This window comes from Engystomops pustulosus, chromosome 4, assembly GCF_040894005.1.
Source record: "Engystomops pustulosus chromosome 4, aEngPut4.maternal, whole genome shotgun sequence".
Taxonomy (NCBI): domain Eukaryota; kingdom Metazoa; phylum Chordata; class Amphibia; order Anura; family Leptodactylidae; genus Engystomops; species Engystomops pustulosus.
Genome location: NC_092414.1, coordinates 94,547,413 through 94,573,288, shown reverse-complemented (window position 1 = coordinate 94,573,288; position 25,876 = coordinate 94,547,413). Strand labels below are relative to the sequence as shown.

At 37.7% G+C, this 25,876-nt stretch overlaps 1 protein-coding gene across 12 annotated transcripts in view; it reads right to left on the bottom strand.

Annotated features, from left to right (window-relative positions):
* NAV3 (neuron navigator 3) overlaps positions 1–25,876 on the bottom strand; it is a 359,389-nt gene that overhangs the window by 25,905 nt on the left and 307,608 nt on the right. For 3 of the 12 annotated variants that reach the window (XM_072146791.1, XM_072146780.1, XM_072146787.1), the window contains 15 exons: positions 25,355–25,417; positions 22,542–22,702; positions 21,212–21,400; positions 20,946–20,998; positions 19,192–19,215; positions 17,404–17,481; positions 15,867–15,950; positions 13,739–13,850; positions 11,594–11,718; positions 9,639–9,659; positions 7,247–7,419; positions 6,529–6,594; positions 2,727–2,880; positions 1,260–1,434; positions 661–770 (listed from right to left, as the gene is read on the bottom strand). In XM_072146791.1, the coding sequence (XP_072002892.1) occupies positions 661–770; positions 1,260–1,434; positions 2,727–2,880; positions 6,529–6,594; positions 7,247–7,419; positions 9,639–9,659; positions 11,594–11,718; positions 13,739–13,850; positions 15,867–15,950; positions 17,404–17,481; positions 19,192–19,215; positions 20,946–20,998; positions 21,212–21,400; positions 22,542–22,702; positions 25,355–25,417 (1,588 nt within the window). The remainder of the gene's footprint in view (positions 1–660; positions 771–1,259; positions 1,435–2,726; positions 2,881–6,528; positions 6,595–7,246; positions 7,420–9,638; positions 9,660–11,593; positions 11,719–13,738; positions 13,851–15,866; positions 15,951–17,403; positions 17,482–19,191; positions 19,216–20,945; positions 20,999–21,211; positions 21,401–22,541; positions 22,703–25,354; positions 25,418–25,876) is intronic. The other 9 variants (XM_072146781.1, XM_072146782.1, XM_072146784.1 and 6 more) reach the window with 9 other exon arrangements.

The window sequence follows — 25,876 nt, the reverse complement described above, 5'->3', positions numbered from 1 at the left end:
TGCTTTCATGCATTATGAACCAAAATACATTGAGAATGTTGTAGCTACACTGATACAGAAACATATCTTGTTTTATTCCTAAGCTGAATGGTTTTGCTGAAAAAACTATTATAAAATTATGATAATGAGGCTCTGTCACTCTTCTGGCTGGCTCAGCGCTTCTCCTCTTATCCTGATTATGTATTGCTTCAGCCTTTTCCTATCCAGCATAAGCGGAGACTATGTCATCACTGTGTTGTCCCTGACAGGCAGAAGTAATCAATTGGTGCACCATCCTTCATCTGCTGTATGAGTCATCCAGCTCAGGTTGATTAGTCATGTCTGGATAGTTCAGGAAGTTCTGTGCCATGTGTTATCAGTCTACACCCAGCTCTGTCCAGGTCCTGAATCTTACAATTGTTTTTTGAGCAAAACCACTTAGATCAGGGATTAAACAAGATATGTTTTTGCATCAGTGTCGCTACAGCATTCTCAAGGTATGTTTGGTATACAATGCATAAAAACAAATGGTAGATTTTCTTTAATATTTCCAATGTTGCATTTCAGTCACTATGCAGGTAATGTAAATAAGTAATCAAATTTCCTATGTAATAGAAGGTTTCCACAGAACACATACTACAAAGCACCAAGCTTAGTATCTTGATTCAACCAAAGTATTACCTTGATCCGACCAAATCCTCTGTTAATAGATACTAGAATTTTGATATTTCTCCCTTCTTTCTGGCATGTTCCTGCATCTTTAGATTCCTTTGAATCACCTAATAAAATATCTGTTGGAAAAAATATTGTATTATGATACTGCTGTTAATTTTTAAATGTAGTATTTTGGGGGGGCTGAAATTTGGACACCACATTGGGATATATTAATGTAAATCATATATATATATATAGTTAGAGAAAAAGTTCTGGATTGCACGACCAGTGGTCTGGTGCCTAGAGTCTTGGGGACTTAAATCTGTGAGTCTGTGAGTGTGGGTACTGCCAGGCTGCTGGGTGCTGTGTAGCAGAGCATGCTATGTGAAGCTGCACCCTCTAGCTTAAGGCCGAACTAAAACCCGGCCACAGTAAAGATAATAGTGGGCTTATGCAATATGATCGCTCTTATCCATGTCTTTGTATGACTATGGAGTTTGCTTTCATATTTATACTATACTTTAGTAATCACAATACAAAAATATTGTATATATGACTAAAGTTATATAAAAAAAATAAATATATATGTATGTATAGCCTCAGTATGCAAAGTACATTGTACATACCTGTTGCTATGGTTTCTGTTATATTTAGATTATTTAAGGACAGGCCTAGAGACTGCCGCGAAGAGGAGGATGATGCACAACTGGATGAATCAGAAGACGGCTGTGCAGCTTTTCCGGGGGTGCTCGTCTCAGACTTTAACTGGTCATTCTCAGCTTTTAGTATTTCAATTTCATTCTACAAAATAGATCAATTGCAAATGTGAGCACTTATAGGGTTAGTTTTAGAAGAAAAAAACTATAAAATATCAAAAACATACAAAAAATCTTTACATGGCAAGACATCAACATGCATTCATTTATATACAAACAGAAACTGTGCTCTGTAATGAATTCATAATTGAAAAGTTTATGTCTTATTCATTTATATTCTGATTACAAATTGGGGAAGGAAGTGTCTTATGGTCTTATATTCACACCACTGTGAATCAGTATTTGTAAAAGGAAACCTACCATCACAAATCTACCTACTAAAGTAGATCCGGTGGCAGGTTACTGTAATGTAGTGTAGCCTAATGCTTCTTGTACTAAAACTTTTTGTGCCCCAGAACTTAATAAAACTTTAATCTGATGTATATGCTAAAGCTACTCCAGTGTTGAATAAGAAACGAACCACAAAGAGGTTGGTGTGCCAGGTGCCAATAAATTCCCCAAATTGAGTTGCATGCTCATAAGATAACTGCGAGATGAGAGTGCAGGATGAAACTGAAGAAATGGGAGCAGACTGCAGTAGTGAGAATTTTCGTTTAGCACCAACCAGGAGGCTGGTTCTGACATATATCAATTTAGGGTATGCTCTGCCTCCTCCTATCACTAGTAAGGCAGATTTTGCTGGGCTGCCAGAGTTTGTGAACACTAGCAGGTTCTTTGCAACCCTTTGTGGAAACATGTTTCATCGTTGGCTTCTTGCAGTTTCATGGTCCCACCATATAGTGCTCCTCAATCCGAGCTACAGCCATGTCCATCAATAGGGACACTAGTGGATGATCTTATTCACAGATCTCCGGCCTATCTTCTCCCTGACAAGAATTATGAACTTTTTAAAGACATCTTTGAGGTTACTATCATCTGGGAAAAGATGCCACAAGCCACATATGTTCACACAGTCCCTCCCTTGCATCTTCCTGTAAGAATTTATCATACCCCATGATGCCACTCCCTGAAGATGCTGGTACTTTAGTGGGGTAAAAGCTGGTGCTAGTGTCCCTTTAAAGAGATGGCATCTCTAATTTTGACTCATTGTAGTGTTGATTACAGTGGAAGATGCCATGGTACAGATGTTATTGTGTGGTTAAGGCAAAATTCTGTGACATGATATAAATTACCCATGATAATTATATGCGGTACTTGTCAAACAACAAAGTTGGAAACCTTTTTCTTCACAGGTGATGGACTTCTTGTGTCTTGGATAATGCTTCACTGTCTAATCTAATAGCTACCATTATAGAAATTCAGTGTTTAATCACTTACCTGCATTCGGTTCATTGCTTCTCTGATTTGGTCAAGGTGATGTGCAGAACTGAGGGCTTCAAGCCGTATGTCCGTTAATTTTAGTTCTTTTTCCCGAAGTTCACCTTTGAGCTGTAGAATAATCTCTGTTTCTGCCTCAGTACATTCACATATCCTAAGAAGAGAAATGACCATGTCCTAGTAGTTATATGTGCATGAACTAACATTGTGCAGTATCACAGTATCAAATCTTAATAAAAAAAATCTGAGTACTATGGAAGATTGAATTATTAACATAAAAAGTAGTAATTGTTTTCATTCATTCAATATCAGGGGTTAACTTTGATTAAAAAGATTTCAGAATTAAACATTTTCAATTGCTAACACAAACACAATGGGGAAGTCGGCACACCTGGATGCAGTTAGTAATTCCTCCGAACCTCCGAGCAAGGGGGTGCCCTAGTAGGGTACCGCCCCATATGACTATCCAATAATCACTCAGCATTCAAATTTTATGCAGTGAAGCATAGTTCTTGTATTTACAGAAACAACGCATAGAAATCCACAATTGTAACAGTCCACAATTAGTACTGTCTCAAAGACAATACAGGCAGTCCCCGGGTTATGTACAAGATAGGGTCCGGAGGTTTGTTCTTAAGTTGAATTTGTATGTAAGTCGAAACTGTATATTTTATCATTGTAAATCCAGACAAAAAAAAATTTGGCCCCAGTGACAATTGGAGTTTAAACATTTTTTGCTGGAATGGTACTAAGGATTATCAATAAAGCTTCATTACAGACACCTTACAGCTGATCATTGCAGTCTGGGTCCATAGTAAAGCATTCAGAAAGCTTCACCAGAGGTCAGAGGGGTCTGTCTGTAACTATGGGTTGTCTGTAAGTCGGGTGTCCTTAAGTAGGGGACCGTCTGTACTGTGAAATGCAGACAAAAAATGTTCAATGATTACAATGGACAATTTCAATCTTTATGTTGCTACGTAATAGACATCAATATCCTGTCAGGCTTCTGGGGCAGTGAACCCCCTGGATCACTGCGGACGATGACAAAACAGGTCTTTATGACCGACAAATTATAATTGTGGATTGCTAACCAATGTTTCCGCAAGTCAAAGAAATATACTTTAGCGCATAAAATTGATTTTGCCGAGTGCTGAGTGATTAATGAATCAGGTAGGTATATCCAAGAAGAATATATATCTATATAATTAAATTTCCACTATTATGTATCTGATAAAATCTCGTATAAGCAGCATTTAGCATGGAAACATAATGGGGGCCTAGACAGAGACTGAGCTAAAGGGGGAGTCCAGAGATTAATTTATAATCGGCTAAAGCAGATCCCATTCAGAACCCTGTCCATTACCAGTCTCTACAATGATGATGTCTAGAAAATGTTACTGCTGCAGCCAATCACCGAAAGTAATGGGTCTATACTATGGCTAGTGATTGGCCTTAGGGAGATTGTTTCTACTATGAAACTGCCTAATAGAAACTTGGGAGAAAAGAAGGTCTTTTTTCCATGTCTTTGTCTACATTCTAATCTAGCATGAATAGACGAAGTATAATGGCTATGCGGAGAATATCTTGTTCTGGATGACTCAGCACATCTATGCCACAGCAGTCTATTGATTTTATTTGCCATGTTGTATTGCTTCACTTCCCGGTAGAAGTAATGTAGGAGAACTGAACATCTGCTGCTGAAGATTCTAGTTTACCATTCAGGGATTTAGAATTGAGATACCAGGTGATTTGCTCATTTTTGTGAAATAGTTTTCACACCAATTCATCTCTTATATATTAAAGTGCAGAATCTACATACATTTAACATTCCAATACAGGAACAAATTTTGGATGTAAACCTACTTAAATGAAAAGGCTTGTATAGATCAGTTTAACTGGTAATAAAAAAACTATGGGGTGAAGAGGGTTTTGTTACTGAGATTAAAGCTATGCATTGACATAGATATTCACTTTTATTAAATCAATATTATTCCATCAACAGACCAAGACAAAATTCGCACCACAGTGTTTCATTTTCTTTCTTTTTCTGGAACAATGGAAACTAAATACTTAATGGAACATGTAACATTTAGTATATTTTATTATTTAATGGATATTTATATTACATTACATTACAAAAAAAATCTATTTATCTGTAGTAAGTTTGCATTGTTCTTCTCATATTATGGAAAAGGAACAACTGAAGTGAATAATGATAGAGTGAACTTGTTTCACTCATGCTTTCTTAAAGTATATGATATCAAAATGATACCAATGACCAAGGGATTATTCTAAGGATATGTCATAAATATTTTGCTCCAGCAAAGCCCTTCAAAGTATAACTTTGATTATTTAACATTTTGTAAATGCCTCTCTTTTCATCAAAAGGAACTCTTAAATCTCTGTTTGGAAATCATCTATCTGTACTGATTACCTAAAAAACTCAAAAAAGACAACCTTGAAATGAAGCATGTAATAAATCAATGAGGGTGGACAACAATGTAGAAACTTTTGATGTGTCTTTATAAGATAAAGTTCCTTTAATAAAACTATCAGTAAGTACAATTTTAAAGTCAACCTGTCACCACATTTTTACATATACAGCTAGTGACAGGCTCCTATAGAGCCCTATTAACCGACCTTCTTTTAGCTAAAAATTGTTTCCCTCACATCCCCATAAAATCAACTTTATCTTATATTACCTGGCATCAGAGGGGGCATATCCTGCTCAGCCAGCTCCTCACATATACTCCCTCCATGTCCAATGCCTATTCTCAGCATGTCATGTGGTGATGTTATCTAAGCTCCTGTTAAATCTGCAACATCGACCCCATGTATGTATTTGATCACATGAAATGCCAGTAGCCTGCATGGAGAATGGGGAGGGGTAGAAGTCCATGGAAGCATACTTTGATTTAATGTGATCAGATAAATACATGGGGTAGACGAGACATTGCAGATTACATCACCCTGGCCACATGACTTTAAGTGCCCAATGATGTAAGAGAGCTCTCTCTCAATGTTCCATACATAGTATAGCACTGAGAACTATTGATCAGGAACAAGGAGGCAGGGCAATTGAGTAAACACTGAATATGCAGGACCTTATTGGACATACCTCGTGTCACTCATATAAGGTGAGTTGCATATAAGTTTACAAACTGATTCTTTAGCATTGCAGACATGGAGAGGAAGCATTTAGGGATAAGGAAAATGCTTTTTAATCATAGTTTTTAATTAAGTATTTACTTTGGCTGGGTTAATTTCAATGGCATGTCTTCTTTAAAGCTGTTCAACACTCACATCTTTTTAATTCTTAACCCACCATTAAAGATGTATTCCAGTTCCCTAGTAAATAAATTTAAATTGTGTAAGAAAATTGCAAATTACCATTAGTTTGTGAATTTGTATAGAGATGTGTGGACCCAAGCTTTAAGTTTGGGTCCGGGGTTTGGCTGCGTCTTGTGTGACCCAGACATATTTTCAGATTTTCAGCCATGCAGCCAATATGTCAAATTGATGCCCCTAGCTACTAGCGATGGCTATGATTGGCCAGGGGTGTCCCTATAACCAATTACAGCTATTGTTAGTAGCTAGCGGTGTCAATTTGCTGGACTGGCTGCACGGCCATCAATCTGGCAATATGTCTGGGTCCCACAAGACGCACCCGAACCACAGATTTAAAGCTTGGTTCCACTCATCCCTATTTGTAATTCATCAACATATTTTAGTACATGCAAATTTTGAATTTCAGCTAAAACGGGTCAGTCGCATGCACCACACAGTGTTTTATGCATTTTACCGAGACCCGTGCTTGTAGATCACTAGGCCATTTTGCCTTTTCTTTGGTGGCCAAATTAAAGCAGACCTGAATCCACAATATAAAAGTGAAGAGATTTACTACAAAAAATATTTCATAAACATTAAACAAAAAAAAACATGTAAAAAATGTCTTGGACCACAATAATGTTACGTTTATTAACACTTTTAGCAATGGCATCAACATTTTTACTTTGTTATAAATCGACTTGGACTGGAAAAAAAATACAATCTTTATCTTCACACAAAAGTGTGTCTAGATAAAGTTCTAGTAACATGAATAAATAAACCACAATTAACCTTTCACCTCAAAATTTGTTTTCATATTTGTGTTCTATATTTCTACCATCATGTAACTACTATATCTGCTACCAAACTAGCAACTAACTCTTTATCATTTTATATACTGTACAGTGAAATCTCTTTGGCATGACCAACTGTCATAATCCTTCACCAGATGTTCTTTTTTGAACCACTCTAGGAAGGTACTAACCTCTCCATATTGGGAACACCCCACAGGGTCTGCTGTTGTCTAGCCATCACACTTTGGCACCCCTTACATTTGGTCATATGCTTCCCAATGTGTCCTGCTTCCAACACAACAACTTCAAGAACTAAATTGTTCATGTTTGTCGCTATTGATACAAAGTTTTAAAACAATAGACAAATCCACACATTATGGCAATAATTGAACAACTTACTCGGAGTTTGAAGGTGACTGCTTCATTGTGGAAGAGCTTGAATCTGCAGAATTATGCTGTAATTTTGGAGAAGATGGCACCGATGAATCTGTAAGTTCTTCAATATCTGAATGGGATGATTGTGGTTTGTTGGACTTTTTCTTGCCAAAGGCTTGTTTAAAGGAACTTCTCAACTATAAAAAAATGAAATCTTAGCCATGTAATACTCTAAAACATAATCCACAAAATAAATAAGCAATAGATGTCCTGAAATATTGCATATAATAATATAACCCATTTGTGAATTTGTTTTTTTTAACTCCATATAGCCTAATTGTAATATAATCATATATAACAATCAGGTCAAGTAATTTTGATTATTTTGGCTGCTTCTTTGGTGATGCATTGAGCTTAATTTTTTATGCAATTCTTCTTTTTTTCAATTTCCCAGATGTATAAAGGGGCATGGGGATGGGGGAGAGTCTGTTTTCCATATTTTTGTTTTTTTTAATAGTACAAAGTAAAAAATAAAAAAAATCCCTCAACATTATAAACATTTTTACATAATTACATAATTTGTGTAGATGCTCTGATATGGTTAGTGGTAGAGTTATTTTATTATGAAATCATTATTATACTATATTATATATTATTAAATCATAAAATCTATAAAATCTCACCTGAAATTAAGGCCTTAAAGAACATCTACCATCGAATATATTGATAGCAGACTTCTATAACTTACTCATTTGTTGGGTCTTCTTCTTTCCTTAGGGATTTTTACTAAGTTTAGTAAATGGCTGTATTGAATGGCTGCTGGGTGATGTCGGCAGATGCCAGAGTACTACACGGGTGGGACCATATATATATTTTATATAAGTCTTTTTTCTTCAATACAGCCATTGAGAATATAGTAAAAATATTCAGAATAAGGAAAGAAGACAACCCAAAGAATGGGTAAGTTATATGTGTCTAGCATCAGTATATCTGATGGTAGGTGTCCTTTAACATTATCTCATATGCTTAAAGCCATTCTTAAGGTTACACTGAAATTTAAACTTATAGTTTATACTTAGATTTTCAAAATTAAGCAGATACAGAATATACTTTAAAAAATGTATTTTACTGCAGTGAAAAGAAGCGAAATTAAAGCAATTATGAAGCAAAAAGCGAGAAGCAACTTATTTCTGGCTGCTAGTATACAGCACAAAAATGCTATTGTATAAGATGTTATATTGGGAAAGCCATGTGTGATGTGAAAGTGATCATTAACACTATACATACAGTGGATTTCCTATCTTGTACTGATTACTTAATCTAATTGTTAAATAAAACTCATGACTAAGTTGGGATTTCTGGCATAAAATATATGACATAATATGCAGGTTTAGATGCTTGAACCAGCAACTTTGGGCATACCTGTGACACTCATAGGACTTTTCCGAAAAGTTGGAGGTGTTGGGGAGGAGCTTAACAGGTCTTAGCCCTTGTTTCAGCAGACAGATTTTTGAAGTCAGTGTTTTGATATGTGACCTTGTCTTTTATAGCCATAAGTGTTTTTTTTTAAATAGACATTTCAATACTTTTTAATAGTTGTTAAAAATTCATATGTAAATGGACATCATGTTGTAACTGCTACAAAAAAACACAAGTTAAACCGCCTCAAAAAAATGAAGAGTTTAAATGGTAACTAACAAATATACTATTGCAGAGCTGCTAGAAAATGAAGAACACAAGCCACATGATGATCTGAAACAGTATAATTCCCTTATGAACAAAGGACAACAGGTTTCTGCAAAGTCTGTTGAAAGGTGAGGTTCAGCTAAACTGCATACATTTCTTGATGGTAAAGACCATATATGTTTAGCCTAAGATGTCTTCAAGAAGGGCAGGGGCAACTAGCTGTAATTCCTACTATGTGACCAAAAGTCTCCAAGCAAAGGCCTGCAACACCTGAAATTGTGTGAGTAAATAGGGTTCACTTTTAGTGTATTACTTTAAGAGACAAGGCTAAACCCAGAGATATAAGTATAGAGAGGTATTGGCATTGATGGTTCCCCTTCAGTTTCTTGCTCCATTGTAGCAGATATGCTATATCTACACGAGCTATTCTACACAGTGACTGTAGTCACATGTTGGCATCACCAAGTCCATGAATGCAGTGACTGGTATGAAGCCATCTGTTCTATTGTCTGTAGTACTTTCTTGGTATTCAATGTTTCCTCCACTGATGTAATTGTTAAATGCAATAATAAATACATTTACTGATATGTATTCAAATGTTTGTGTATTTTTATTCATTTAGTTACATGCAATGAATTATTAGCCTAGCATCCAAAAATATTTGCAAAATTACAGCAGCCATGCTAAAGGGGTATTTAACATGCCAGACCAGTCAAGTTTCTATATTCACCTCACTTGTATTGAAGTTCACCTTGTGAGAAATGAAAATAAATTAAATGGAATGACAGCAGGTTAGTGTCGAACTGCAGTTGATTTGCGCAGCGCTCATTTATCACACTGACTCACACTGATTTTCGATTTGCCTGATTACATTGCATAGTAATATCTCTTCTGGGACTGCAATAAGATTGACAAAACACAATGAGCTTTTCTGGCTATGGGACAGATATTTCTTCCTTATTTTAGCCATATGTAGATTTAGTCCTTCTAAAATATGAGAAGGCTGATATTTTTACTTTCTTTTGCCCTCTCTGAGAATAACCTGCAGTAATGAAAGGTAGTCTGATATCAATAGTTTCTGTTAAATATGAGCCATGATGAGTTTATGGATTGCATGCTCCCTTTGTCCACTCTCTGCTGATAGGCAACTTTCTTCCTATGCTTATTAATAGGGAGAAATCTGTCAATCAGCTGGAGTAGGGAGAGCTGAGCTCCTAAACAACAATTCCACTGGCCTACAGCCCAATGGAACTGATGCATTATTGGCCAAACTACAGCATAACTATCTTTACACAACTGAAATAAGCATATAGGGGGAGATTTATCATAAGTCTCTTAGAGCAGAACTATTCACGTTGCTGGTTTAAGAGAGGGCAGAATTACCTTTCTTTTAAGAACACATAACAAACATTTAAACTTAAAAGCAAACATTACTTTAAAAGCAACAGGCACATCCCAATAAAATAATAGATACTTGAGTAGTTAACGTTATCTGTGTATCAAAGTACAATATATTGGGGACACTTAAAGAGAAAAGGTTCTTTATATGACAAAGGTATACTAAATTCTTAGGGCAAATAATAGAACTGCTGCTTTAGGTCATATAAAAGTAAAAAATGATCTTCCCCTATTGTGACCTTGTTAATTGACTACAATTAGCTGTCACTCTGGAGGTTTACACAAATGGGCTATAACAGAAAAAGTACAAACAGATGACCATGAAGACCCTACCTGCAGAAATGCAAAGGTCTAGGGCAGTGGTGGCGAACATATGGCACTGGTGCCAGAGGTGGCACTCAGAGCCCTTTCTGTGGGCACTCACCAGAGAGGACTCCAATTATCTTCCGACAATCCAGACAGCCCAGGACTTGCTATGCACAGAGATATTTTAAAGTGACAGTGCTACCTGGGACTACTGGAGGAGAGGGAAGGTGTGGACAGATCTGGATTATCACTGTAGCTCCTGCTCCGACCCTGACAATTCTTCCTGGACCCTGGAGGGAAGCTACAATGGTCATGCAAATTTCTTCTATTTTCTGCTTTATTGGTGTCCTCGGTGCTGATATGAATGAAAGCAGTGGCAGAGCAGGAAGTTTAAATCACAAATTACATTTCTATGTTGGCACTTTCCAATAAATAAGTGGGTCTTGGTTGTTGTTTGGGCACTCAGGCTCTAAAAGGTTCGCCATCACTGGTCTAGGGGTAGTTCTGTAGAAAGAGTCTTCATGGCAACTGTCCTGAATGAAATGGTGTATAAAAATACCAAAGTGTAGACTAAAGCATCCAATCATAAAAGTGTGCATATTTATGAACCAGCCTTCAAGGCAAACTTTTTTGTACATAACAACTAATCAAAAAGCAGATTTTCAATTCTTACAGTGTTTTGAAAAATGAAGCTTTGATACTTTTGCAATGAGCAACATTTTAGACTATTTAATGTTCCCCCTAATGTAATAATAACTGAAATCTAATTCCTACTTAGATTTTATTCCTGTATTAGTCTATCTCCATAAATGAGGTTGACTAAGCACTTATAGAGTGCTGTTTAAGGGGAGAAATAAGGATTGAATTATAAATCAATATGATGTGATCCTGATATGAGCCTGTGACACAGGACTGGATGATCATGCTGTGTGAGAGACCACCTGTGTTTATAACATTAGCCATTCAACAATATAAACCTACCCAATTTTTCTTTTTCTTCTTCTTGGAATCAGCGTCATTGCCGCTACCGATGCTGGAATGACTGGTAGCACTGTTGATACTGGAGACACTCTCAGAAGAGTGCTGTCTTCTAATCCGCATTTCTGCTAAAAATAAATCAGGCAGTCATTATCTGAAGTTTTACACCTTCTTATTAATCTGGTTTGCCACTGACATCTGATGGTCAATGTACCACTAAACAAACAACTATTAGGTGAGAAATCACCAAACAAATGTGTCACATGACTAAGCTAAGTATGATTTCACTTTCAACAGGATGGTTATTTCAATTCAGCAATTGACTTGGTTTTGACCCCACCCCAGCTCTCCAATGTTAAAAACAATGCCATTAGTAGCTATGCCTTAAAATGCTTGGACACAGAGTACTGTCTTCCAACAACTAGGGGAACGCTGGCTTCTCAACTATATGCTGGCCTTGACTATCCAATTATTTTGAAATCCTACAAAGCTGTCTTAAGGGGACAGCTGATCGAGAACTGCACTAATTTGAAGAGACAGAATGAGAAGCAGAGAGCCAAAAACCCAATATAAACATATCTGCCCCAGTGTTTCTGATCCTTTTTATACTATATAGGGGCAGAATTATCTCTTTCCTAATTCTTTCCTAATTTGTCTGTTCCGCTCATCTTGGGGAGTGATGGGAAGTCGGAAGGCTGCACATCGGACCCCCCCCCCCAAAAAAAAAATTAAGCCCCAAAGAGTCCAGATCCTGTTGGCTTCTCCATCCTGTAATGATCAATCATCTGTAAGTCTGTCTCTCCGCTGGATTGTGCACTATTAAAAAACTTTTAAATCTATCATACCAAACAAATGAAAAAACAATGGAGGAGATATACCAATATGTGATATTAGACTAGTGCGGAGTACGACAAGGCAGTTGCCTCAGATGCAGCATTTTATATATTCTATATTATATGGGGCTTATTATAGCTCCCAGTCTGCCCTGGTAGCATGGATTTTATTGCTCCTGTAGGACCTGACTGTGTTTTGTAAATAAAATCATTCGAGACATGCCTATGCTATTTACTATGCTAAAACCAGCAAGATGCCAAGGACTTAAAGGGGGTATTCACAAAGCAAGTTAGGTGCTATCCACAGGATATGGTATAACTTGCTGACCGTTGGGGGTCTCAGTGATGGGATCCCACAGAACCCCTCAAGGCACCGAACCAAGATGGCGTGACTGACAGAGATTGCATTATAGAGATGAATGGGGCAGCCCAGCCATGCGCAACCGGCTGCTCCGGTCATATTAATGGTGCTACGAGGGGTGTGACGGGGCCACATCAGAACCCATCGGAACCCCGGTCTAATGATCTGTGGATAGGGCCTAACTTGATAAGTCGGAAAACCCCTTTAGGAAGTTTTGTCTTATTACAGCAGCTTTTGCAGACTACCTTGTGTGTAATGTTTGGACTAAAAGTTAAACTCTTTTAGAGAGAGATACACTGAGTCGTTAGTGTTAAGTGGTGTTAAAAAAAATACTTGGTGAAACTTGGATGTTTACATAATTCCAATATAAAAATAGAGGTGATAATTTTGCATAGGTGCAATAAAGAGTGCATCTGAATCAGCAAGATCTTACAAAACCTCTACATGCTGCTTCATTGTATTCCCAAAAGTCCAATTTGCATCTACTTAATTCAAGGTACTTAATTTAGAGGTATCATAGTATAGTATCATAGTATATAAGGCTGGAAAAAGATGCAAGTCCATCAAGTCCAACCTTTAAGAATTAAAGGAAACCTACCACTTCCGATAAGGCTTCTAAGCAGCAAATGCCGTGTTTATCTGGCACACACGATGAGTTTGACGGCACATTCAGCCACCACTAAGCTGGATGGTTTTGCAGAGGTTTTGGTAACATTAAAATCTTAATTTTATGAATAAATGACATGTAAATGTATATTGTATGAATTTGTGTCATAAATTACCCCATTATCATTAAGTGTTGTGATTCAATTATAAATGTCCACAAAACAATTGAAATAGAAAACTTTGTAGAAAATACATATTAACTACTTTCTACAGAGCAACAGGGTCCTCCAGACAGATTTCATCAGTAGTAATTAACCCTGCTGAGAGTGCAATAGTGTAAAGATCTACCTTTATGTTGGTGATCTGAACCATTCAGTGCTCCCTGTATGGCAGCTTGTGCTGCTGAGTTCTGAGCCTTCAGCATCTCTATTGTCTCTCGAAGCTCAATAAGCTCGGACTCCTGGAAGCAATAAAAGATAAATATACATTTTCATATCCTTTGTAATATAAAATATCATCAGACTATTCACTTCTGGAAATATGTCAAATATGACTGGAGCTGAGGATTTGGATTTATTACAAAAGATTTAGATGCCGCTTACTTCTTTGTTATATATGCAGCTCAAAACTACGGTACTCAGAGAAGTTAGGAACATGGAGAACCATATATCTTTTTTAATAAACGATTACTTATTAGAATTATTATTTTCTATGGTGCCTTATTAAATGGGGAAACTAAGTAACTCTTTGCTGAGTGATTATTAAAAAAACAGCAGACAACATTTTGTTAATATTAGATATGAATATTTGGCAATGTATAGTCTATACCAGTGGTGGCGAACCTACGGCACGGGTGCCAGAGATGGCACCCCAAGGCCTCTTTATGGACGCACAACCTGTCACTTCAGCACGGAAATTTGCAAGGAAGGTTGGATGTCTCAAGGCCACCTCTTGCAATCCTAGGCAGGCCACGGTGTGCCCTGCTTAACACTACTGTGTTTTAAAGTAACACATCATGGGCTTCCTGGGGCAACACAAGGAGGTGCAGGAAGGGTCAGATTATTATTGGAGATGATCCATGACCCACAATTCGTCCTGGGTTTAAACTCCAATAATAATTACGATTTTCACCCTTTCATCCAATGGTCTTGGCCTTAAACTTAGGAACTGCAAGAAAAAACACAAAATAACAGGGGGCAACCAGGAGGCACAAAACTTGAGAGGCATTACTAAAATTATTGGCTAGGGGAGGCACAAACTTCAGAGTCTACTAAAACAGGGGAGGGGAGGCAACAATACTTACTAAAGATACAAATGATATAGGGGTGTAGGTAGGGACCACAAAATAGTTTTTAAAACTAAAACTCAGTATTCAGGTATTCAGGTTAGGCTGGATTCACACGACCGGTGCCCGCCGTACCGTAGCACGGCGGGCACACAGCAGCGTGCGGGGAGAGGAGGAGGGGGAGAGCGCTGTTAACCTCCGCCCCCTCTCTATAGGGATATATGGCGCACGGCGCCGTATGCCCTGAAAAAATAGGACATGTCCTATTTTTTCTCGGGGCATGGAGCAGTGTGGCACCGTACCGCTCCCATAGGGCGCCGCGCGCCCATTGCCGTCTATGGGGGACGTATATTGGCCGTATATACGTCCCCCTTGCGGTAGTGTGAATGCAGCCTTTAACTGTATAGCACTTTGCAATAAATAAGTGCGTTTGCGGTTGTGGTCTTGGCACTCTAAAAGCTTTGCAATCCCTGGTCTATACTTTTCCATTCCCTTTTGTAGTATGATATATTATATACCTTGAATGTCATTCAGACACATGCACACAAAGAAAGTATGGCTAGAGTTTTAGAAATCCAAAGTGAGGTTCACAATATACCTCCTGTATGCAGCCATTGAGCTGATTCATATAGCAGACTCCCAAAATTATAGGGGTTAAAATGGTTTATCAATATAATATCTATGGCTGACACTTCAATCAATCATCTTTCACATGCCCAATGCAGTTTCTTCATGGTCCACCAAGCAGCGTGCCATTCATTGTACAATGGCTGTGCTTGGTATTGCAGACCAGTGCCATTCACGTTAATGAGAATAACCTACACACAAGCTACACAACCTGTACCATAGTGCAGCGACTGCTTTACATAGTTGATTGCTTGGGGAATATGGGGTCAGTCAGCCATTTTGATAACAATGACTAATCCAGATAAAAGATCCAAAAAGTAAAACTCAAGGACTATTTTTTAAAAATGGCATAACTAAAAGACATGATAATGTATACAGTCAGGTGTAAACCAATACTGTAAAAACCATATAGAATGTTCAGCATGTCCATGTGAGAGCATATTGCTGAATATACTATAAAGAAAATTACATTTGGGAAAAAATTGACCTCAGTGTAATGTTTCATATCATCTTAAACATTTCATCACTTTCTGAGCTTTAATCTGCAGAAGCTTTTTAGGTCACCTTTTGTTCAGCTGTCATTGTAAGGCTTTGCAGTCGGCCAGTCATATTTGCTAAGCTCTTCTCAAAAGCTGCCACTAAATGAGACTGGAAATGAAGCAAAGAAGAAAATCATCAAAATTGTAGCCACTGCTCACACTGCAGGCATAGACACCAGCTTGTTCAGATAAAGTATGATTTTTTTTTCTTGTTCTTGTCATTTTGACTTTGCTGCACTAAAGCTGGAAATTGAATAAACAAAAATACATTGATAATTGTCAAACTAGTTACAGTTGCAGTCATCCTTAACTTGCCTTTTTTATTAATTTCAATAGTGTTTAATTTTATATTACAGAGTAGTAAGATTCAAGTGAAGGATAGCTACATCTGAACATATACAGATAATATTTGAACATATAATGTAACATATCTAACAGCAGTATTAAAGGTCATTAATGGTTTCTCAATTGGAGCGGGGCACCCAAAAATACCGAAAACACCTCTGATCAGCTCTTATACACTACAGTCGGAGCTGGAATTACACAGCTCCATCTATAGTGATAAGGTTTCTTAATACACAGCAGTTCACTGTAGTATATGGACAGTGACACACTATGAGTGGAATAATGTTCTCCCACCTCTGACTGTACTGTAAAACAAATTAAAATAGGGGAGGGCATCCCAGGGGATAGAAACCACCTCTAAGGTTAAATTCAGAACTGCCTCTGAAGCTCCACTGGGAACCTGCACCAAGATTCCATCAAGATTCATGGGTTAATGAGTTCTGCATGCCTGAAATACCTGAACAGAAACCCAATAGATTCCATTATAGTTTGAATAATCTTTTGGGCTTGGTTGATATCATTTTAAATATGGGTTTTGTTATTGTCCAAGTTCTGCTCATTTAATGGAGCAGAATAATAGAGGTCCAGCTATAGATGTAAGTATAGCCTCACATTAATATGAACTCAACAACTAAAATATTAGGACATGTTATGTTACACAGTTACAGCTTGCATACTAGTTTAAAGCTGCAATAAAAAAAATGGATTATCTTTATTGTACAGTGTCCCTTTTAGGACATTGTCGGAGTCACTGTACCATGGAAGTAACTAGATGATACACATAAGGCATCTTCAGATTGTGGGGTCTAGCTTACAGTATTTATTCCATGGCTAAGTTTTCTTGTCCACATGCACCGAACACTTGTCTAACAAGGACTCAAGACACCCTCTAAATTGCTCTAATACGCACCACATTTTGCACCAGAATTGTGGATTTTATAATCACAAATGGGTCTAAAACATAAATCAAGGTGCAAAACAGCAAAGGATGCTGGAAATTCTCATTCTTTTTGGAGATGTGCCAAAATTATGGCGCTAGCAACACCCTGGAAGCACAATATGTAGTTTGGTGTGGGATTTCCATGGTTTGGGTAAGTGTATGTAGAAGCCTTTATTCTTAGAATTGCAGAATATATTCATATAGTTCATAAATAATGCAGGAAGTGGCTAATGGGTAATACCTAAATGAAACACATCTTCAAAAGCATCATACTCACATTAGCAGAAAGCTGAGATGTCAATGTAGCAACTTTTTCTTGAGATGCTACGAGTTCCCTACGTAATTTATGTATCTGCTAAATAAAAACATTTCCCGAACACATGTTAATACTTCATTTTCATAGTTTCATAAATACATACAGGACATATTACAGAACAGCTATGTATTTGTGTTTGCCTTATCCAAGTACTATTCCTTTTCTGGTGCTAATTTTACAGCTGTTAGATGGTAAATAACTATTCTATTGCTCACGGCACAAAAGACTATAATAGAAAATTGGGTGTAAAGTGCTCTACTGTCACTGAGCTAAATGTATAGGAAAGAAGATTGAAAGGCTTACTAAGTGATATCTTGGACATTACCAGAATTGTTACATAACTTGCACAGGTTTTCAGGATATGAAATGCCATTCAAAGAATGATTGGGAGATAGGAATCTGGCAATTACTAGACAGGTCATGTTGCTCTGATATTAGAAAAGTAATAGAGTCACAAGACAGGAGGAAAACTGGACTTCTTGAAAACAGAAATGAAAAGAATTCAATTTCCTGGCCTTGATAAACACTTTAGCAAGTGAGCAAAAGGTGATGCCCTTTCACTCAAATATATGGCGTGCAGCTGCTATCAAGATCATGAACCGGTGGAAGGGAGATTAAGTCAAATAAATGTAATTTGGTGCCTTTCATTTACAGATAAGAAATAGGGACATAGGTGTAGGGAATCCTATGACGTTCTTCTATCAATAGTCATTACCACTGGTTAAAACGTTTTTTTTTTTTTTTACAGTAGATATTGAGATGTTGTTACAGTGGTTCACACTGTTCCAGATATCAATGTGAGGTGTCTATTAACTGTATTCAGACGTAACCTTAGAGCAGTGGTGGCGAACCTATGGCACGGGTGGCCCTCTCTGTGGGTACCCGGGCTGCTGCCCCAGCACAATGCTCACCTGCCAGAATTCAAGGCATCCTCTTGAAGGCTGCCCAGGGCATGCCACAATCAGCTCTATTTTAAACGTTGGGGATTGCCTGGGCCAGTAGGAAGAATTATTAAGTGTATAGTAGTTCTGCTTCAGTGCCTATAATTTTTCCTGTTCAGATAGACCCTCGAGCTAATCTACAATGATAATCCAAATTTCTCCTTCATCTTTCAACTGTATTGACGTCTTCAGGACGCCAATACGATTGAAATATGTGACAGAGCAGGGAGCAATAAGTTACTGCTGTGTTGGCACTTGGTAATAAATAAGTGGGTTTTGGTTCACCATCACTGCCTTGGAGAATATAATTAAAGATGCCATAAAAGTATTTAAATGTTTTTAAAAAAGTTGAATAAAGAAATATTGTTGTTTGTATAATGAAAATGCATACAATTTTCCCATATATACTTTGTGCATCAATTATTCACGGTTTTCTAGATCTCTGCTTGCTGCCAGTCTGCTTGCTTCCAGTGGACAGAAATCTATCCGTGGTCATGTGATGTCACACAGGTGCACGGCTCATTCCATCACAGAGAGTGATCAGAGCTGTGTAATACAACAAACCATGTACCTTAAAACTGTGACGAGTTGATACATAAAGTATATTGGAAAATTGTATAATTTTTCATTTTACAAACAATATTTATTTGCTGAAACGGGAACACCCATTAAAGATGAAAAGATATAAATTACAGACAGTCCATTCTCACCATTACATCATTCACAACATGTACCCATTCATCTGTCAAATATTATATATTGAAGGTTATGAGCAAATCCACAGAAATACATGTAAAATTAATATTACCTCTGAGTGTGCCTTCTCTTCAGCCTAAAGAAAATACATATTTTAATATATTATTCATATTTCATTTAAAAAAATGATAAAATGACAATAATTTAATGGGGTACTCTGTGTGTGCATGCTAGATGATTATGTAGTAGAAAGTTAAACATCTTGAGAATGTATTGAGTTCTATTGTCAGTATTATTGTAAACAGTCATTGACGCAAAGTCTGATAGTAACAGCTCAGTACCTAACGTACAAACTCATGCTACCTAGTGTAAGGCCTCATGTAGAAACGGGCCACAAACCGTTGACACGGGGGGCACAATAGACCTATTTTGCTATGAGTCAACTGCATGTTCCAAAAAACTCAATGCAGGTCCTGTAGCTGTTGTTAGCAGACCCACACATGTGTTTAACATCGCTAGCCTGTAAGTTTGTGCAATAAATGTTGAAGGTGAGTTAACTGGGAACGATTAAATTGTAAGTGGCAACAATTCTGAAAATACAGTATCACAATACATGTATCACAGCATATGAAAGTGAGAACTTCAGGTGAATACAGGGCAAAAGCAACAGCCACAAATAGTTGTCAGCAATGCATGCTGGGAGCTGTAGTCTGCCAATTACAATGGTTGCTTTTTAAGCCAAGCCCACTTTTGCTGGACCATAGAGAAGTACTTAGAAAGCTCATTTTTTTAAATATCTTATCAAAATGTTAAAGTACCCATATAAGTTATGGAGGCCAAGGCGTAACACACCATACAACAAAAGTTGTACAAAAATATCATTGCCTTCAAAATAATTGTCTATATTGTGCATTAAAAAGTAATAATACCTAAGATTGCCTGATGTTAGATGATGATTATATGCCTCCCCGTCCCGTCCCCATGTGTCCCAACATGCAGCAAAAACTTACAGGCTATGGAGAAGGCTCAGCCCGTTCTCTCTCCATGCACCCGCACACGGTACGTGACATACTAAATTAGGCCGAAGTGCTTTGGAGGCGTAAGAGCTCCTTGGGGCTCTGGCTCCACAGCAATAATAAGGCTCACTGTTGCACTACCACCACATTCTTTCATACTTCCCCCTTCAGCTATGTCACTTCTGGATCCAATGAGATGTGGAGTCGGAGTCCTGAGGTACTCTATCAAACAACTACAGCCTATTTGCATTTCCCTAGAGTGAAGTCTTGGCAGGGAAGGATCAGCTGGACAATGAAAACAAAAGTATGTGTGTCTTGTGTGGGCATAGCTCTACATAACGTAGCAGTTAGTTTGGGTAGGTTAACAAGCATTATTTTGCTACAGCGCGAAAACGGGTTCAAAAAATGGTTTCCAACGGTTTATTTTTCCATATTTTTCCCCTTTGTCATATATACAGATTGCTACTTCTTCTGTAGAGGAATACAGTAACAAGCAGAGAACACTAATGATAAGAGTCAGCTATAGCTTTCTAATATAAAAGCAAAGCCTAGAGGTTATATAGTCCTATAAATTATGGAACTAGTTAATTTTGCATGACAAGCCTATTCACAGACTACTGTGCTTCCCTGGCTTCTATCATGCACACTCTCATTGACACTCTATGGAGACATCTGCTAAGCATTATCCTTTCTGGTAACAAAACAAAACCAGCCTGATTCCCTTTACTTTGTGAAGAATGAAAGCCACATAATGCAATATATGTTGATGATAGATTGCCTGCCCTTGTAAGTAATCTAAAGCATTTCCAGACATATTCAAACTGCTCTACTGTAAAGAACCAATACTTACAGTAGAATAAAGAGATGATGTGCTAGAGACCAGAGACAATGAGGATCCATGTACTAAGAGAGAACAGGAAATGAGAGTTAGATTTCTTTAAAATGCACAAAGTAAACATTCAACATATATAATAGCAACACATGACAAGCACCACACACAAAGGATGACTATCATAATAAAGAGGGACATGTATAGCAGTTCTATGACTATAACATACATTACAAAAGGTGCACAGAGTAGATAAGTATTTGCAGCCGTAGATGCCACTTTGATACCTTCTTCCATGCTGCCCCGGAAGGAACCTGAATGACTTATTGCTCTTGGCCTCTCCTCTAATGAATTAGCACTTCCTCCTAACTGGGAGTCTTCATATAATTCAAATGAGGCATCCTGAGCTGGAATGCTGTTGGATCGCATCATGTTTGGTCCAGGAATTGTAAACTGAGAGAGGTTGGTGGGGCTTACTGTAAAAAAAAAAGGAATAAGACATGGATAAAAGTCAAAAATACCTTGTACTGTGTGTCATGAATACAGTTTTAACAGGATTTTCTTTTTTACTCATTGTAACCAAAAGTGTATTACTTGTTAGTTTATGGTTATAGGGGCTGCCATCTTCCCCAACCTCTAGTATAAGCACATTGTGATAAGGAAAGAGCCTTATGGCCATACACAACATATAGGGAAGCTGCCATTTTCAGGAGGATCATTGCACCCAATAAAGCCACAGGAGCAGCAATCCTCTCCAAAATTCTTGCTCTCCGTTAACGCCTTAGTGACCTGACCTTTTTTTGTTTTTGAGTTTTCCGTTTTTAGCTACCCACCCTTAAAAATCTGTAACTTTTGTATTTCTCCATGTACAGAGCTGTTTTCAAGCTTGTCTTCTGTGTAACAAACACTAAATCCTATTGTCAGCATTTTATATTCCATGCTATATACTGGGAACTGGGAAAACACTGTGATGGAATACACAAAAAAAAAAGCGGTATTTTCTAGTGGGCTCTATTTTTACAGCTTTCAATGTGTGGTCCAATTAACACCTCTACTTTATTAAAAATGTTTACACTTTTTACCCCCCCCCCCTCCTTTAGGGTGTTGGAACCCTAGTGGATCTGATTGCTTCTGCCATATACTACAATACTACTGCATTCCAGTATATGGCAGATTTGCTACTGATCTACAGGTCCTGGAGTCTAAAATACACTCTGGGCTATCTTGGTAACCGATCGCTGCCCACCTATGTCACATTAGGCGGTGAGGTAATCCAAGATTGCGGTGCGCATGTGCCCCTGCAATGTTAATGCCTCAGGAAGCTTTGCTGGTGGTATTGAAATAGTTAACGCCCACAATGGTGCCAGCACCGACTGCGGGTGTTAGTGGTGGGTGTTTGCTGCAGGGTTTCTGGTAGGGGTTCTGGTTTACCACTGTTTCTGGTAGGGATTCAGTACCCAGGTAGATTTTTTGTGCATTTTAACAGGTCCAATAATCACTACTATAGATTGGAAAATGTACAAATAAAAAAAGAAATCCTAAAAAACATTAACTCCCTTGAGTTTCCTGTTCTATTGTAAATCAAAATCAGTGAGCTGTTTTTTCAATATTTCTTACCCAAATTAGAATAGTGATATTTCCCACTAGTAGAGGAGGACATCCCAGATGGGGAGACGAGTGGAGACTGGCTGCCAGTGTCCTGGAGCCCTCCAGTGGAATGAGAACGCAACCACTCTTTACCCTCCTCCTGACTGGTCTGTCGAGATGAGGGAGTGTACCTGGAAAAAAAAGAAAACAGGGACATTTCATAATTATTAATTGAACTGCAGTTTGATTAAGCTTCTCAGTAAGTAATAGTTAAGTGTAAAAAGGTAAAATATATAAAAAAGAATAGGATTCTGAAGCACATTTGGTTTTTAAAGACATTTTTATAGTCTGCCGGCGAGCAAGTTTCAAAGGATCTCCTAGATTTTTTATTATTATTTTTTAAACTTTGATCATTATGTGACACTCATCGGAAGGGTAGAATAATGAACTGATAATTATAAGTCAAGCACCGCAGCTTCTCTCAAAACAATGGAACAATTCAGGTAGTATTGTGTTAAAGCTCCTCACGCTCCACAGTCCATTTCAAAGCCAAACCAAACTACCGACACCACACACAAGTATGTAGTAACAAATGTCTTCTTTATATCATAACTCTTCATGTTTACAGCACATAATTAGACAATGCATATGCCTTTGTGCAATCCGTAATGTCCATAAATCAATGCAATGTAGCCATTTTTTCTTATCTTCTGGTGTTCCACGCGATCCAGGACATGTGGGCTAACACCTACAGAACGGCATACACCTGCAACGTTTAGGAGGCCACACCACGTCGGTAGTTTAGTTTGGCTTTGAAATAGAATAATGAACTGCCCTGCTTTTCTGAGATATGCTAAAACTAAACTATAGATTAAGGCTCAAGGCACACAATGTTGTTGGGCCATGTGCTGAGCAGTATGGCAGATTCATGAAAAGAGTTGTAAGGTAAGTGCACAGTTATATTAGGCAGTATTATACTGCACATGATTCATATAACAGTTAGTGATTAATCTGTCATAGTATAAGGCTGTCTAGTCGTATTTTGCACCCCCTGTTAGTTATCTTATTTTACAGCAGAAAACTTGGACAAAATTCTTTCAGGTTAGGATTATTTATGGTGCACAAACTTTTTGACATGAAGCCACTCCCCTTTTCATAGACCATGCCCCCATTGGTGTACTAGTCGTAGTGCCTTAAAACTGTCTAAACCCCTTTATAAATATGCTGAAGAGAGTATTTTTATGTGCAAATTACAACAAAATTCTGTCATGGACAAATTAATAAATCTCCCCCATTGCTTCAATGAGTAACATTTCAATGGGTTGACACATTGTCAAATGTTATCCTTGTGTGTGAGTCCAACGAAGGCTGTCTAAGTAGTCCTTTTGTAATGTCATAGGCACATGAGCAGGCCTCACATGCCTTAATGATACAGGGGCTCAAAATCAATGGACAAAGTCAGTAGTTTGCACCCAATTTTGCACAGGTTCGCCTCTAGGTAGGCATAAAGGCAAAAACCGTCTTAAAGACTATAGTGTCTTAAAACAAATACTGTTCACAATTGTTCTACACAGTTGCAGCTACAAGCATAAAACTAAAGGTCTATAAAGATATATAGGAATAATTTCTTGATAAAATGTCCTAGAACCACTATTATTTTAAAAGTCTTGGTTTTCTTCTTTGAAGTATGAATTATGGGTCTTGAAGGTTGAAATGCGCGGGAATACAAAAGGTTGCTTAGATACTGTATTCTTTATCACATTCAAATGATTTACTGGGGGAGAACTGGCTACTCACAAATGTTTGGGGAACTTTGTTTTGCTCTGTAAAAAAATAATGACAAAGGAAACTAAAAGCAGGAATTCTGGGCAAACTAATATGTTATTGGGCAAAGAAGTATTTCCAGGCTGGAAATTTGGGTTTATTTGGTAATGGGATGTGTGCTGTGCTGTAGAACATCTCTGAACTGGGAGCAATTAACAGCTGCTCTGATGCATCCAAAGTAACAAGTGAACGTTCATGTATTTGTCGCCACAAAGTATTAATTAGATGCTTAAGGCCATCATTTCACTGACTTTCTCCGCACGCCATTAAACCTGGGCATCTAGACAGCTAGAAATGATATGCCACAGTAAGCAATAAAGATGGAATTGTTTCACCAGCAGAAGCTATGTTTATGGGTACTGTGGGCAGTGATAATACAGACATTGCATTATTATCCGGAGTGTAACATATGCATTTATAAGCAACAGACTATTACTTTACAGACAACATTTAGAACTTTACATAAAGCTGTAAACGGAAGACTGGAGAAGAAGATACTTAGATCTAATAGAACAGATGCAAAAGCAGCCAACGAGGAGTCAAAGAAGTCAAGAAATGTTAGTATTTATCTGGAAGAACAGGACTGTCCAGCTATAACATGGCAGCTACTGCAATTTCATCAAATAATTAGTTGTATATGTACTATTTATTTCCACCCATTGTAACACATTCAAAAACTCTTTAATTTGGAATCTTTAGGTTAGATTCTTGAGATTGTCTTGACACTAGACATATAATAATCTGTGCTAGTTCTGTACAAGGTGCAGAACCACAACCACATTTATTCCTATAACAAAGTTTTTTCAGGTCTAATTTTCATTTATGGTCAGACAATTCTTCCGTCATGATTCTGTAAACATAACGTGGAACATATATAATGGAAGAAATATGCAGCAATTTTTCTATTGAAAAAGAGGTCAATCAGCACCAAACAGAGTGAAAAACCAAATTGACTGACAGAAAGCAAGAGACGCCCAAAGTGCACCAAGGCAGCAGTCATGCTCAAGGAGTGGTTGTACCTCAGTCCCTTTTTGGGCAGGGTGTTTCGGTCAAGCTGCAAACTGTTAAGATAAAGATAACTCCTACAAATAAGACAAAAACATTAAATAAAAATATATTGTTAATGCCACTATTAGCAAAGTATAAACAAAAGAAATTATTATACCCCTACTTCTCCACCCACCCTGAAAGTAGCCTAGGGGTCTCTACACTTCTTATTGAGATCTTGACTTCTTCTCAAAGGTAAAATAGGCTGAAATACATGCGTATGAACTGACTATAACTGAGGAGTTATGTGACCAATGTGGTCTCGGCAGTCACCTTACCATCAGCAGTGACAACACTTTTTCTGCTCCGGTTATTGCTAAGGCGTGACCAGAGTCATGTGACCTTTCCCTACCTCTTCCACTTTTTTTTTCAACCAAGAGTGCACACAAAAAGTTTGGGGGACATGCTGAATGAATGTATGTCTACATGTTTTATTTTTATTCCTTCCGCCTGCCCCGTTGAACCTAGAAAACCAATTTTTTATAATCATCTCG